Genomic DNA, 14,041 nt, shown 5'->3' with positions numbered 1-14,041 from the left:
AGTGTTCCAAGAACAATATTTTGACTGTTTCACTATTTGTAGGTGGCAGGAGGCACTGACTGTGTACCCCAGGACCAACAAGCAGAACCAGAAGAAGAAACGCAAGGTTGATCCACCCACTCACCAGGTAATGCACCTATTCACACTGTCCATGGTGAAGTGCTTTTATCTCACTCACACTGAACAAAGTGAGAGAAGTAAGCAACCAAATCCAGATGATCAGAGATCAGACTGATGTTTTTTGCTGCAGCCAGTTTTTTTCTGGTATGGACTGGCTCTTGAATGCTGAGTAGCAAACTTGAATCAGAGGACTCTTGTGCATGGATGTATAGCAGATAACAAGGAGAGGATGATGCTAGAATACAGATGAACAGCATGTTGAGATTATTCGGCTGAGGAGATCAAATAAAATCGGTCAAATTGGTACCGGGTGCAGCACCAATTTGATGTAAATCTTGCTCAGTATCTGAGTTTGTTTGACATCATCTGCATTAACAGAAGGATTTCCAAATGACAGATAATGAGCATTTTTGGCTCCCAGTATGATTTCATGGTCCCACTTTGAGGGTGGTTATGACTTTCAGCACTGTTTGCGATAAGGTGAACATTATAAACATCCACATGTGAGTTTGGTCATTGCTACAACAAAGAAAGAATAAATAATATATTTGAGGACGTCATGTGCCATGGAAGTATGCAGTATGGAGGCGTTTCATTCCAGTTAAACTACACCAGCTGTTTTCCCCTCAGAGATGAGATGTATTGTTTCTCTGTCTGTAACATGCTCAACAGATTATGCAATCCATATTTGCATTCTTGAGTCACAAGAAGTGGCAGTCTTGAGAGATGAACAGACTGCATGCCACATACTCGTCTAAATTAATTTCAGTGGCTGTAAAAGAATCACAGTGGTAATATTTGATTGGATTGTATTATGGGTGTTGTGAATTACCAGTTTTACATATTGTCAGGTATTTTTCCAGTACTTGCTTCGTGTTTCTAACAGTGCAGCTGTGGTGTTTTAGAAGCAGAACAGACTACCATCTTTGAACATACTGTATATACAGTATCACCTGTTTAGTTGGCAGCAAACATCAGTGAGTTATCAGAATAATCATGACCAACAATTGATGCAAATGATGACAGCTGCCTGCTAAAGTAACGCTCAACAGAAACTTCCAGCGATGTGACCATGATCCTCACGCTTATTCATTTGCTGCTGCGCTCTGTTTCAGTGTTACGTCCAGCAGCTGCAGTCGCACCTACCAGGCCTTTGCTGCCTGGATGATCATTAACCTTGTGTGTCTGGTCAGAACAGTTTTTTTTTTTTTTTTTTTAAGCTGACGCTCTGTGTAAAACAAGTCAGATTCAAAACTTCCCACACTCCCACACCAGCCCTGAACCCTAAAAACGGAAGTATCACAGATTTTAATTAACATCACCAATGTGCCCTGTGACAGTGTGCGAGTGTATGATCATGCAGCAGCCCGAAATGCTTAATGAGGAAAGAGAAAATACTTGATGAAATCACGTCACCTGGAGCAGAGATATTCCTATTGTAAAACGGTCAAAACAAATCAGCAATGATCATACCTTCATTAAAGATTTTGTCTATCCACTTTCAGACCTCATCTCTGTACCCTGTTTTTAACTGACCTGTTTTTCAACTCAAAATGTCCTGCAAACATTTTCACACCGTGACAGCCTCAGCCCTCGCAGACTACAAGAAGAAGCAGCATGTTTAAGTCTGCATGTCTCTAGAAAGACGTACTTTAGGACTTGGCCACTCAATCCCCAGAGGTGCTGTTCATTTGCTGACATTGTGTATTGACTGCTTTGTAGAGAGGGCCAGCCAGTGAATTTCCCTTTGGAGAGCAATAAGGTATCTAGAATGACTGAAGAAAGGATGAGAAAACCAGATCAAATTATATTAAGTATAGTCACACAAAGCTGAGCCGTTACATTCAGGTTAGCACTGTCTTTTCATGTGACATCTGTCTGACACACGGTGCCCTTAGAAAATAAATATGCAGTTTTTAATGTCAGTGTAAGATTGCATGTGCTGCAGTCAGATTCCTCCCTCGTAGGTAGAAAAAAAAGCAGGACCATGTAAAGCTTTGTTATCATTATAATGGTTTTAATGACAAGGTGGAATATAGGCATATCATATAATATTGTACAGACCACCCACCTATGGGATTCAGTTTTCCCCTTTCCCCACCTCCTTTTTTGATAAGAGGCCAAATTTGTGGTGAATGAACATAAAATTCTCTCTGAAGTTCATTGTCTGGCTCCTCTAATGACGGCGCCCTGAATCAGACTGTGAACTTTACTGAGCTCACACAAACAAGGCTCATTTGCGGAGGAACAGTGGTGACACAGTGATGACCTTGACTGTCTCCCATGTGACCCCCATGATTTATGTATTTCTGGGTTTCTTTGTTGCTGTGTTCATCAACAATACTTTCCTGTGTAGATCAGTGTATCAGCTTCACTTTTATACTATCTTATAACATTGTTTCTTCGTCCTTTTTTCATCTTTTTTTACACAGTTATTTACAGTTGTGGTAAGTGGTGAGCTGCTACACATGGACTTTAAGGAGGCACAGTGACACATAGAGGTCAAGATTAACTACTGCTCTGTGAATGTGCAGGTCTTAACATCTAACACTTCTAGATGACATAAAATTATCATTGTTTTTATCTCAATAAGTTACTGAAATCCACTTTCTACAAACATACGAGTAGAAAACTGAGTAGCTGCAGAACAGGAATTATTTGTAAAACATTTGTCTGGAATGAGCGTCACTTAAAATAACTTCTAACTCGACTGGTCAAGGCCAAGCTGTATAATTAGAGTTGATAATGTGTGAGGGTGATTATGCTTTCACTGTTGTCTCATGTCAGATCCTATCATTGTCATCTGGGCTGTTTGATTGTTTTGGAGATAAGAATATGATAAAGATTTTCCCAGTTAAATGAGTCACGGCTCAAATTTTCCACATCTTCATTTTCACCTGAATGCTCTCCTCCCACTTCTACTTAAGTTAGTGGATACATATGCTCAGGGATGGTTGTAAATACTTGAGCACAGTAACATGTTTGCCTTCTGGGTGGCGCCCCTTAATTGAAGCACCTGACCTTAGGCACAGTAAAAAAAAACTGCATGACAGGAAACAGTGATAACTTCTTGTGTCTCATACTCTGCTGAAATAGTCTGGAAGGAGTTTGTACTTTCAGATTCTTGGCTCTTAAACAAAACACTAAACTTAACTTGAAATAGTGCTATACATCATGAATTTGCATGAATTTGGCCTAAATGAGAACAAAACACAACATTGCAGTTAAAAAAAAAAAAAAAAAAAAAAATACAGAAACTATCAAAACACCAAGACAGATTTTTGGGTCTACCTGTACTGAATATAATCCGCATTGCATAGCAAGCATTAACATCATAGGCTTTTTGTGATTGGCAGGGTGGAGTAACTCCAAGCCAGTGTTTTTCCACTGAAGACATGAATGGACACCCAGTGAGTTCAGCTCGGCCAAACTTTTTTTATTTTTTTTATTATTATCCTGCTTCACCCTCAGTGGCTTGAAATCCCAGCCCTAATAAACTGTTTATTCCAATCCTAATCAATCCTGGTGACGGGCGAATAAGAAAGACATGCTTTCTGCTTCTCCCTCTGATCCTGAAAGAGTGATTCTTAGCACAACAGCATGTTTGTGGTGATTGAAGTAGGCTGGATGAGGAGTTGTTAGAGGGTCGCTTTGCTTTTGGAAATCTTTCTCTCTCTCTCCTTAAAATCTCTAATGATTTTGTTGGTCTTCTGATCACCAAGAGACTTCCCAATATGAAGATCAAACTTTGAACACAACAGGAATGTGTTTTAATTTTGTTTGTACTTTCAATAATCAAGTGGAGATGATCTGTATGATTTTTATCCTAGAAATTTGATTCCAATATATTCCACCTCTACAGAATGCCCTCGTTCTGGTTTTTGTTCTCTGTACAGGTGTGTTTGTCCTGAATGAACTCTTTGTTCTTTGTCAAGCTGTCCATCTCTTTCTCCTTCCCACACATCCTCCTCCTCTCTTCCCAGGATTTGTCATTTTACCACTGATGAAAGAAATGTTCTTTTGCTTTTTCACTTTGAAATTGGATATTCCTGACATATACGCATAAAAATCCAACAAGTCAAACAAATAAACAGACCAGTAGTGTGAAATCATGCGCCACTCAACACCAAGTGTTGGCTTGTTACTTCTCCAAACAAGAGAGATCACTGTGCTGTGCAGGAGGTTGATTTCACTGAATGGCACCATTTCAAACAGAGAGGGAGCAGCTGGTTGGGTGACTGGCACATGATTTAACACCACTGCAGTTAGGAATCAAAATAAAATAAATAAATAAATAAAAGATGTCTTAAATTTACTTTACAGTCTTTAATTGCTCTTTAATCTCCTTCCTTCTCATATTCCTTTTTGTAGTCTCTGTGTGACCTTACCTCCCATTATGTCCTTTCCTCTTCTTATCCACTCCTTACAACCCGAACCTCTACCCAGGAGCCCGGCCCTGCCAAGGTGACAGTGACCAGCAGCAGCAGCGGAGGCAGCATCCCCTGCCTGCCCAGCAGCATTGCCAGTGCTGAGCGTGTCCCAATGAGCCGTGCCACCCTGTGGCAGGAGGAGAGCCGCTGGAGCAGGGCCACCATCCCCTGCAGCCGCAGTGCCTCCTGTCTCAGCCAGCTGAGCCAGAGCCAACCAGACTCCAGTATCACTACTCAAGACGGTGAGGATTAAGAAAAACCATGTGAATTCTTTAAAATATGTACATAGACTTTAGCTTTTGTTTCACTGTTTAGTAGGAAAACCAGATCACTTTTGGAAACTGCTAAAGCATAAGCCTTTTTGTTTTGGGAAGTAGTGACTTTTCCATCTATTTTGACAAGTCAACATTATGTAGTGTACAACAGATTTGTAATTTAAGGTCAGATATTTACTATCAACAGACTGTTTTGGGTGTTTCATATCAGTGGCACTGTCTACTTGTTTCAGATGGTGGCACCATGAATACTGGACGCAAGGTACGCGTGGAGAGCGGTTACTTTTCCCTGGAGAAGACCAAGTCGGAGCCTTCTCCACAGTCTGCACAGCATTCCCAGCCACCCCAGCCACCTCAACATCTGCCCCTGTCCTCTTCAGCATCATCCTCCTCTTTAGGAGCTCCCAGTCCCAGGTACACCTCCGAGTCAGACCCCCAAACTTCCCCTTATCAACCTTCCCAAGATCCTCTCCCTTCTCCAGGTGCACTTGTTTCCCCCAGCTACTCCACCATCAGCTCCTCCCAGAGCTCGCTGGACTCTGATCCCAGCGGCAGTACGCCCACCTGGGAGGGATGCAGTGGTGGTGGAGGGAGCACTAATAGTGTCAGTGGCGGCGGAGGCCGAGTAGGCCGGTCTGGCAGGGAGTATGCAGCGCTGTCGGACGTGCCACGGGCTCGCAGGCTGAGCTACCGAGAGGCGTTCCGCTCGGAGAAAAAGCGGCAAGAGCTGAGGGCACGGACACGGAGTCCTGGCAGAGAGGAGGTGGCTCGGCTGTTCGGGGAGGAGCGCAGGTGAGAGGTTATGGATAAGTGTCATGCTCGGCACGCTGCAACAAAGATCAGAGAGAGACATTTTTCATTTGTTGGACTTGCTTTCTGATAGATCAATGCTGAATGCTGAACACACACCACACAGCAGAAATATTAATGCAGATGGACTTGTGATAATGATGGCAAACTTGATTAATAATCATTAATGAGCCACTGGTTGTTAGCTCTTAGCATAGCCTTAAAACATATACATGCCAAGTAATCTATTATGTGAAGCTCATACATTGCTTAAAACGTACAGCATTTTAGTTTATTAGCACCCCCCTGTGACTGCTGTCCTCCAGGCATTCCTACCTTTTGAGCATCTATTGCTATTGCTGCCTACCCGAGCTTACCAGTGGTTTGCCATTAATGATTTTGGGAGATTTAAATGCACGTGTTACTTTCTTTTCTATTGGTCTCTACCTTTTGCCTTTGCTACTTTGCTAGTTTCTTTTGTCGTTTCAATCTTTTCCAGGGGCCTCTGAACAGAGCTTCTCAGAGCTAATGCTCAACCAACCCCTCCATTCCTGTCCCAATGCTGTTCCCTGCTGGTCACCGCTGATTCCTGCTTTCTATCATTTCATCTCTGCCTGGAAGCACACACATACACTGTTCCATATACATACCTGGTTGAGCATAAACACTGTGCATACTCAGACATACTAATGGTTGGTACTGGTTGGTTATAACTACAGTTGAATCTTTCTTCCTTTCTCATGCAGTCACAAATTCATACACATTAACAAGTGGTTAAGGTAACACTAAGTCTGTTGCCACTGCTGCTACTTCTGCAATTTTAATCCACCATCCTAGATATTTTCCTTTTCTTCTTAAGTTCAATCTCTCATCATATAACACTACTCTTTATTCTTTGGTGTATCTATTGATTGTTCTCTTTGGGGATATTACTTCTACTTTGTGCTGCACATTGTTGACTGTGAAAGGGACTCGACTCTAGAATGATGTCCAACATAATTGTGTGTGAATACTGCACAGTAATGACAGCATTGCACTCTGCACACAATAAACTGAAATTACTTTCACACTGCTTTCATATTATGCTTTGTCTTGTTTTTATGCTAACTGATTCTGCCACCATGTAGGATTGAGATGCTGCATTATTATGATTAGGATTGAAATGCTGCATTATTATGTTTAGGTTTATTAAGAATAACCTGTTAATTTTACTACTGTGATTTTATTTGCTCAATATTTTGCTCACTGTCACACAAGACTTTTATGTTTTAAGTGAAACATGTAAGGTTTATCGAGTACGTCTTTGAAGAGAAAAACTGTATGTGTTTCTTAGGCGTTCTCAAATCATCGGCCGGTTCGAGGAGGGTCAGCATGTGGAACGTATGGACACAAGCAGCTCCAATGAGCCCACCACCAACACCGTTGTAATCCAGAGACAAGGCCGCAGTGAGAGACGCTATCTGGCTAATAAACATGTACGCTGTTCTTTCCATTAATCCTGAACAACTAAATCAGAAAAGGCGTAAAATGCTGCCATTAAAAGAATTTTGAATCGAAGATGTACTGCATAATAAGTTAGACATGATCTCCCTACTTTGATAACATGCAGTTACTTCTAATTCTAATTTATAATACAAATTTAATATTTATAGGAGATGTCACTGGATGCAGGGAAAGATCGTTCAGTCCCTGATGTGTCCAGCTCCACTTTTGCCAACCTAAGAAGAGCCAAGTCACTGGACCGCAGAGTCACGGAGTCTTCAATGACTGTGAGTACCAACAGTCATCAGTCAACATCTAAAGCATATACTACAAAATCAGGTCATAAAAGCAGCTTTCATAATTTAACTTCAGTTAAGCATGCACCCAACACTACTGCGACTCCACACTCGTATAGCATTACCGCTCTTGTTTTCTTTATGCTTCACAACTGAGATTAAAGTAGTCCACTAGCTGCTTTAGGTTGCACTGGTATCCTCCTGAGCTATGACTCCTATCAGTCTGACAAACTGCTACTGATCTCAAGTCTGTTCAGAGAGTGCTGCAGGGGTGATCCAGTCAGTGTGTGGTTGGTCTCTCTGGCCGAGCTGCAGCTGCCAGAACCCCCCACCCACTCGAACACACACACGCCTTCACATTCATGTACACACCACTGCCGCCACTGCCACTGATGATTATAAATAGCCAGCACACAAGCAGCCGCAGTCGTGTGTATGTCCCCGGGACAGAAGGAAAGAAACAGATTGTCAACATATGAAGTGAAAGCAGGTAGCCATCAGAATGACTCTCTGCCAGACGGTGACACCACACCTTATGAAGCTCAACAGAAAAAAGGTATTGTTGAGTGAGCAGAAGACGGGTTTTGGACGAATGATTTAGAGTCTATAAACAGACTTGAGCTTGGTTTCAATGTGCAGCAGTTTGTGTTTCACAGCTCCCGCCAGTCGGTCTCTTTAGCTTGAACCTCGTAACGGTGCATATACTTGAGCTGAGGTGGTGACCTAAATGTAAACAAATGCACATAAATGCGTCAGTGATTAGGGAGATGTATATATTTGTATATTCTGATCACAACAGTGATGACTACTCACTTGATGATGACTTTTATTATAAGGATAAATTGGTACAAAATGTTTCAACAAAATATAATCCTGCTATTCTGTCCTGAATTTCTCTTTGTTTATGTGCTAAATGTTTAATTAGAAGACACCTTCCTAATTTCTCATTATTGATTTTTAATTTTAATCACGCCACTCTGGTTTGTGTCCGTTGCAGCCAGATCTGCTGAACTTCAAAAAAGGATGGATGACCAAGCTGTATGAAGATGGAATGGTAATTTGTTCTCATTAGTAGGAGTAAATGGCCCTTCTGCTTCTCTCTCCTACTGACGTAATATCACAACATACATACAGTAGAAGAGAAATCTTAATGTTAATGTTGTTTTTTTTTCCCCCTTAGTGGAAGAAACACTGGTTTGTCCTCACAGACCAGAATCTGAGGTACTATAAGGACTCAATAGCCGAGGAGGTAGGAGCAGTCCTCAAAGTGATTGAAAAGTTTTTTGATTATTTATGTGAATGAATGTGCCGTTAGCATTTTATTTTTCATCTTGTTCCCCTTCTTTTTAATTCTCCTTAGGCTTCAGAACTGGATGGTGAGATTGATCTTTCCACTTGTCATGATGTCAAAGAGTTCCCGGTCCAGAGAAATTACGGCTTCCAAATCCTGGTGAGTGTTGATTCTTCATGTCATCGATCGTCCGGCGTCATTAATCACCAGCACAGATGAAACTCATTGTCTGCACAGTTTAGCTCTGCTGTCTCCTGCCAGTCTATAAACAGCCTTAGACACCATGTGGTGCAACTTTAGGTATCAGGTTTGTCCATTTCTCTTTTTGAAACGATTCTTTGTCTGTCATGAAGGATGTCACTTGACTTGTCATCTCTCTGTGAAAGGCTGACATCATGGTGGTCTAAATCTGCTCCGGCCGTTGCCATCCCCGCTCGTCTTCCTGAACTCATGTGCTCATCCTTCACAATATGTTTACCTAACCTCTTGCATTCAAAGGTCCTGTCCACATTGGCTCCCACATTGTAAGAAACATTGCTCTACACGGCAATTTGACACAGAACCATAATAGGACAACAGCCCTGTAGTTGCATGGATCATGTTGTGAACGTAATGACAGTGCTTTCTTCATGTAACCCTTTGGCTACTAAACATTTTTAGCACTTGTTGCTGGCAAAATATTTACTGGACATATATAGTGGCCTGCAATGCAATGGTTATACATTAGATGTCAGTGGGGGTTTTGTTCCTGCCACTTATAGATGTAAACTTCCCGTACTAATCCAACATGAGGAGAAGGTAGCTACAAGGTCATTTCTTTTGTTTACATTTGCTCGAAACAGCTTCCGCAGCTATTTAGTGGAGGAAGTCAGAAATAGAGTAGTCGAGGGGATCGTTGTCTCTTTGGCTGAGAACAACATGGGTTTGGTGTCGAGAAATTAATAACTGTAGTATTTATATCTACTTTCACTGCTCCGTGGTCAGACTGGAAGGTGCTGTTGTTCTGTCATTGGCTTATCTTACGTTAAGATCCTGATGTCTGGAGTGAAGCGCCTGATCTCTTAAACCTCATTACTGTGTCTTCAGAGGCTTTCACACATTACTGCGGGCTTGAAGAGCTCACTTAAGTGCCACTAGAGGTCGCTGTATAAGAAGTTAAATTTATTGCACACACAGTAAACCTAAGATATAAGGCAAGTGAGTATAGGATAAATTCTGTTTCTATTGTTAAGTGTGTATCTGCGTATATACATGAAAGTGTTACATCTGCCTCTATTCATATCAACATTAAATGGTATTTGTAAGAATCTTAAAACTGAAAATTGCCCATAAGTGATTGAAATGTCTTGTTCAGTGTCATAGATTAGATTAGTGAAATATTTTTAAAATTTTACAATTATTGTAAAAATATGATCTGACAACATTACACATACTCACTCTGGCAGTCCATTGAAAACACCCATGTTGGGCAATCCACTGTATATTCAGTTTATCTTCAGTCCGTCTGAACAGAGACTTTTTGACAGAGCAGTGCACATTGAAGTTGCGAGTTCAGTGATATGTAATGATTGATTGATTGAATTATATGATTATATAGTAGTTTGAATGGATTGCACATGACACAGGTGCATGGTGGTAAAAATGCGGGTGTGATGACAGCATAAAAATACAAACTCTTCTCCTCGGCTCCGTGTCAGTGTGGTGTTTTGATGCCCTGCTTTTACACAAGCATTCGGAACCTGACCTCAGTGTAGTTCGACAGCACAACAGAGTAAATCAAAGGAGAAGTGAAGCCAAGAATTTGTTGCCTCATTTCAGTTATTTTTTAATTTTTTTCAACCATTATTAAAGTGCTGATAAAACAGAATTGTGAGTGTGCTGTGGCTAGCTGTTGATGGAGAGTGAAATACACTCCGTTTAGAGTTACAGCTACTTTTGCTATTACAGTTATTCTAAAGAGGTTACTTAAGGACATCAGTGAATGTACATCTTCTAACCACCTCTGGTTACAGTGAAAGAAGAGTTTGCAATTTCACAGCTACATACTTGAAGTTTATTTGAAGCTTGTACAAAAACACCTGCCAATGTTTTTTTTTTTCTAAGTGTCAAAAAGGTATTCTAATCGGTGTGTTAATGTCATGCCTTTCTGCTTTCAGTGTAAAGAGGGAGCATGCACCCTGTCAGCCATGACCTCTGGAATCCGTCGCAACTGGATTCAGGCCATTATGAAGAATGTGCGACCCACTATTGCCCCCGATGTCACCCGGTAATACCCAAAGAGGATTAACACTTCAACCACTGGCAGATGAAACGACTCCTTTTCTCACTTATTTTATCTTAATCCCTCTCTCCTCCTCACCCTCTCTCTCTCTCCTCCTGTCTCTTTCTCCCTCAACCGGTATTTTCAACCTGCTTCCAGGAAAAACATCTCTCTGAAACTATCCGTTCTGAAGCCCAGGTTGGAGTGCTTATGTGTTGAATATCTCCCCCTCCTCAAACAGTGATGTAATTGCTCAGCAATGTCAGCCCCAGCGTGTTTGTCGTCCTGCCCTATGTCATGTGATTGTTGAGTAATGTCTCCCTGTTGGTTGTGCCACTGTAGAGACACACACTGCAATCACATCAGCATACTAGAATAATCCACCCAACCTGCATTGATCAACAGCAGAGACTGATTTTAATCGACACTGTGATGTGACTGTCCCCTCAGTAGAACAAACAAAAAAAATAACTGACGCCTACAAGCAAAAGGCATAAACATCTATTTTTTTTCTGGACCTGTTCTAAAACAACAGTTCACCTAAGGATTCTTTTAACTACCTCATCATTTATTTCAGTGTTTTGGATGGCTCATCACATATGATAATGTATACACACTCTGAGCTGCATTTACTGAATCACACACTTCACTCTGTCTCTGTCGGCGTCTCTTTGGCTGCTCTCTCCAAGGGTAGAATGAGTGATATTTTTGGAATTTCTGCACAGACACCTCTTTCTCATTCTTGAGCTCTGTCCCTTCTCATTTTCCCCTTACTCACACCTCCTGACACCTCCACACAACATGGTAAAAATAGATCATTCCGTAAGGTCACTCTTTTAAAAAAGATGCTCTGGCTCTCTGCATTAAAAGTGTCAGTGAGTGTGCAGTTCGCTAACAAACATGTTCTTCACATTAAGCCATTATATGTTAAATACATGAAAATGACATGATAGCTAAAGCCCATCAGGCTTACCTCGGATCATGACTGCGATCGCCAAAGCTGCTTTCAGCCCGGTGCAAAGTGTGCCTTATAAATGTTTTGATGTTAATACTTTTTTTTTTTTTTTTTTATGTCTGTTTTGTAAATCAGGGTATCTGCAGGTCTTGAAAAGTTGTAAAAGAAATATTTAATTCAGTTTGGTTAAAAAAAAAAAAGAAAAAATACCTGAGAACGTATACATTTTTTAAAAATTAAGCAACGTCAGTCATAAATTGTTTTTGTATCTGGGCTGTTGGGAGACATTACACACTGCTAAACTGAAAGTGGGATTGGGGCGACGGAGAACTGTGTGTGCAGGAGGCTGTTCAATCCTCTTTTGTGGAGCATCATGCAGCAAACACTGCCACTACTGCTATTCACAGTAGCGAGGAAGCTTATCGTCTCACAATTGGCAAGTGTCAACTTTAGCGAAGACCTAAATTTAGTAATAATTTTTCCATTGGTTAGTCCATTCATCCATTTAATGCTCCCCATCCAGGTCCACACTCATTTAATTATATCATTAGAAATGATTATTATATACAGCACGGAAGCACTGAAAAAATTTGCTGTAATAATAAATAATTCTAGGCCTTATTGTCCCTACTGGTTTTCCATCACACTTTCATACTTTGGTATTTGGTGTGATTGTGAAACTGGTATTAAATTGCCTTCCATGTGGAAATAACCGTCTTTAAAAGTCTTTAATTTTATTTGCTGAACCCTGCAGACACCCTGTTAGTTCACTGTCAACTGATGCGGCGCTACCAGAACTGTCTGTGTTGTTTTTCTGTCCAGCAAAGCTTTATGTAATAGTATTATAGCTTGAGTCGATGTTACTATAAAATTGTCAATATCATGTTTAAGCCTGGCTATATATCATATTTTATTTGCTGTGCTTTTGTTCATTCAGATCCCTCCCTGATGAGAAGATAAAAGCCCAAGTGATGTTGGAGCCGTGTCCACAGGTCACCCCTGAGCCAAGCCCCATTTCTGAGGCCCCCAGGTCTGACGTCCACAGACAGCCAGCTGGCAACAATGCCTCTGTTCCTCCCTCTGAGTCCCGTAAAAGCCGAGTTCGTGAGCGCAGACCAGAGGGCCGCTCTAAGACTTTTGATTGGTCTGAGTTCAAAATGGATCAGACCGAAAAGCCTTTGAAGGAACGAGCAGACACCGTCGACCTCAGTTCATCGTTCTCCACAACTTCCTCATATTGCTCTCCCTCCTCTTCACCTTCTTCATTAGCGTCCTCTCCCGTCTCTACCTCCTCCCTCCAAACCTCCTCGATATCAGGCGCTCACCCACCTTCTCTGACAGAAGAAGCAGAAAAGGAGAATGTCAGGAGGGGTGTACCTCCACACAGCACAACCAGTGCAACCCACATGCCAAATACTGTTACTGTTACCATGACTTCCACTCTAAACGCTATGCCACCGGTACAGCCATCGAAGCCTGAAAGCCCAGAGCAGGGAAAGATGGAAGTAGACCACCCCACAGCCATTCACCCTGCAGGTGACGATAAGGGCAAAAGAAGCTCAGGTGTCCATGAAGAGATTGAGCAGCGATGGCATCAAGTGGAGACAACACCGCTGAGAGAAGAGAAGCAAGTGCCCATCACCACAGCTTTAGGAAACTCTGGTAACTCCGACAGATTGCCTGCGGATGAGCTTGCTGCGCTGCTAGACAAAGAGGTGTGTTTAGTGAATGTGGACATATACATTATGTTTATGGAATCAGAGCGTCTTGTGCCATTTATTCATATTTTTCTTTCTTTTTCTTTGTTCAGTTGGGACAGAAGCAGAAGGAGCTAGACCGACTACAGAAGCAGAACAACCTTTTAAAGGAGCAGCTGGAAGACGCACTAGGGAGAGAACAGAGTGCCAGAGAGGGCTATGTACTGCAGGTATTACACTCACTATCCATCACACAGGATTAGTATAAAATTCAAAATTTACACCAATTGTATAAATAGTGTTGTAACACAAGTTTTGACGAAGACATTTTGAGCATTAAAATGTGTAGAATGATATTGCAAAACTTGCGAGGTACATGTACTGGTCAAACATGTGGTGCACTAAATGTTCGCAGCTGTACCACAGTACGTGATAGATTGTATTTT

General features: G+C 41.5%; 1 protein-coding gene across 10 annotated transcripts in view; it reads left to right on the top strand.

Annotated features, from left to right (window-relative positions):
- The window catches only part of si:ch73-103b11.2 (myosin phosphatase Rho-interacting protein), a 48,178-nt gene that overhangs the window by 23,662 nt on the left and 10,475 nt on the right, over positions 1-14,041 (top strand). For 4 of the 10 annotated variants that reach the window (XR_008826333.1, XR_008826334.1, XM_056366950.1 and 1 more), the window contains exons 5-17: positions 43-127; positions 3,477-3,530; positions 4,567-4,792; positions 5,059-5,617; positions 6,948-7,089; positions 7,267-7,383; positions 8,390-8,446; positions 8,573-8,641; positions 8,753-8,842; positions 10,840-10,949; positions 11,103-11,141; positions 12,836-13,613; positions 13,709-13,825. Coding sequence is in view for 7 of the 10 variants with exons in the window: in XM_056366950.1 (XP_056222925.1) it covers positions 43-127; positions 3,477-3,530; positions 4,567-4,792; positions 5,059-5,617; positions 6,948-7,089; positions 7,267-7,383; positions 8,390-8,446; positions 8,573-8,641; positions 8,753-8,842; positions 10,840-10,949; positions 11,103-11,141; positions 12,836-13,613; positions 13,709-13,825 (2,443 nt within the window). In the remaining 3 variants the exon portion in view is untranslated. The remainder of the gene's footprint in view (positions 1-42; positions 128-3,476; positions 3,531-4,566; positions 4,793-5,058; positions 5,618-6,947; positions 7,090-7,266; positions 7,384-8,389; positions 8,447-8,572; positions 8,642-8,752; positions 8,843-10,839; positions 10,950-11,102; positions 11,142-12,835; positions 13,614-13,708; positions 13,826-14,041) is intronic. The other 6 variants (XR_008826335.1, XM_056366955.1, XM_056366956.1 and 3 more) reach the window with 4 other exon arrangements.

This window comes from Seriola aureovittata, chromosome 21 (genome assembly GCF_021018895.1).
Source record: "Seriola aureovittata isolate HTS-2021-v1 ecotype China chromosome 21, ASM2101889v1, whole genome shotgun sequence".
Lineage (NCBI taxonomy): Eukaryota > Metazoa > Chordata > Actinopteri > Carangiformes > Carangidae > Seriola > Seriola aureovittata.
The sequence above is the reverse complement of the archived record's forward strand: the minus strand, read 5'-3'. Positions and strand labels throughout refer to the sequence as shown.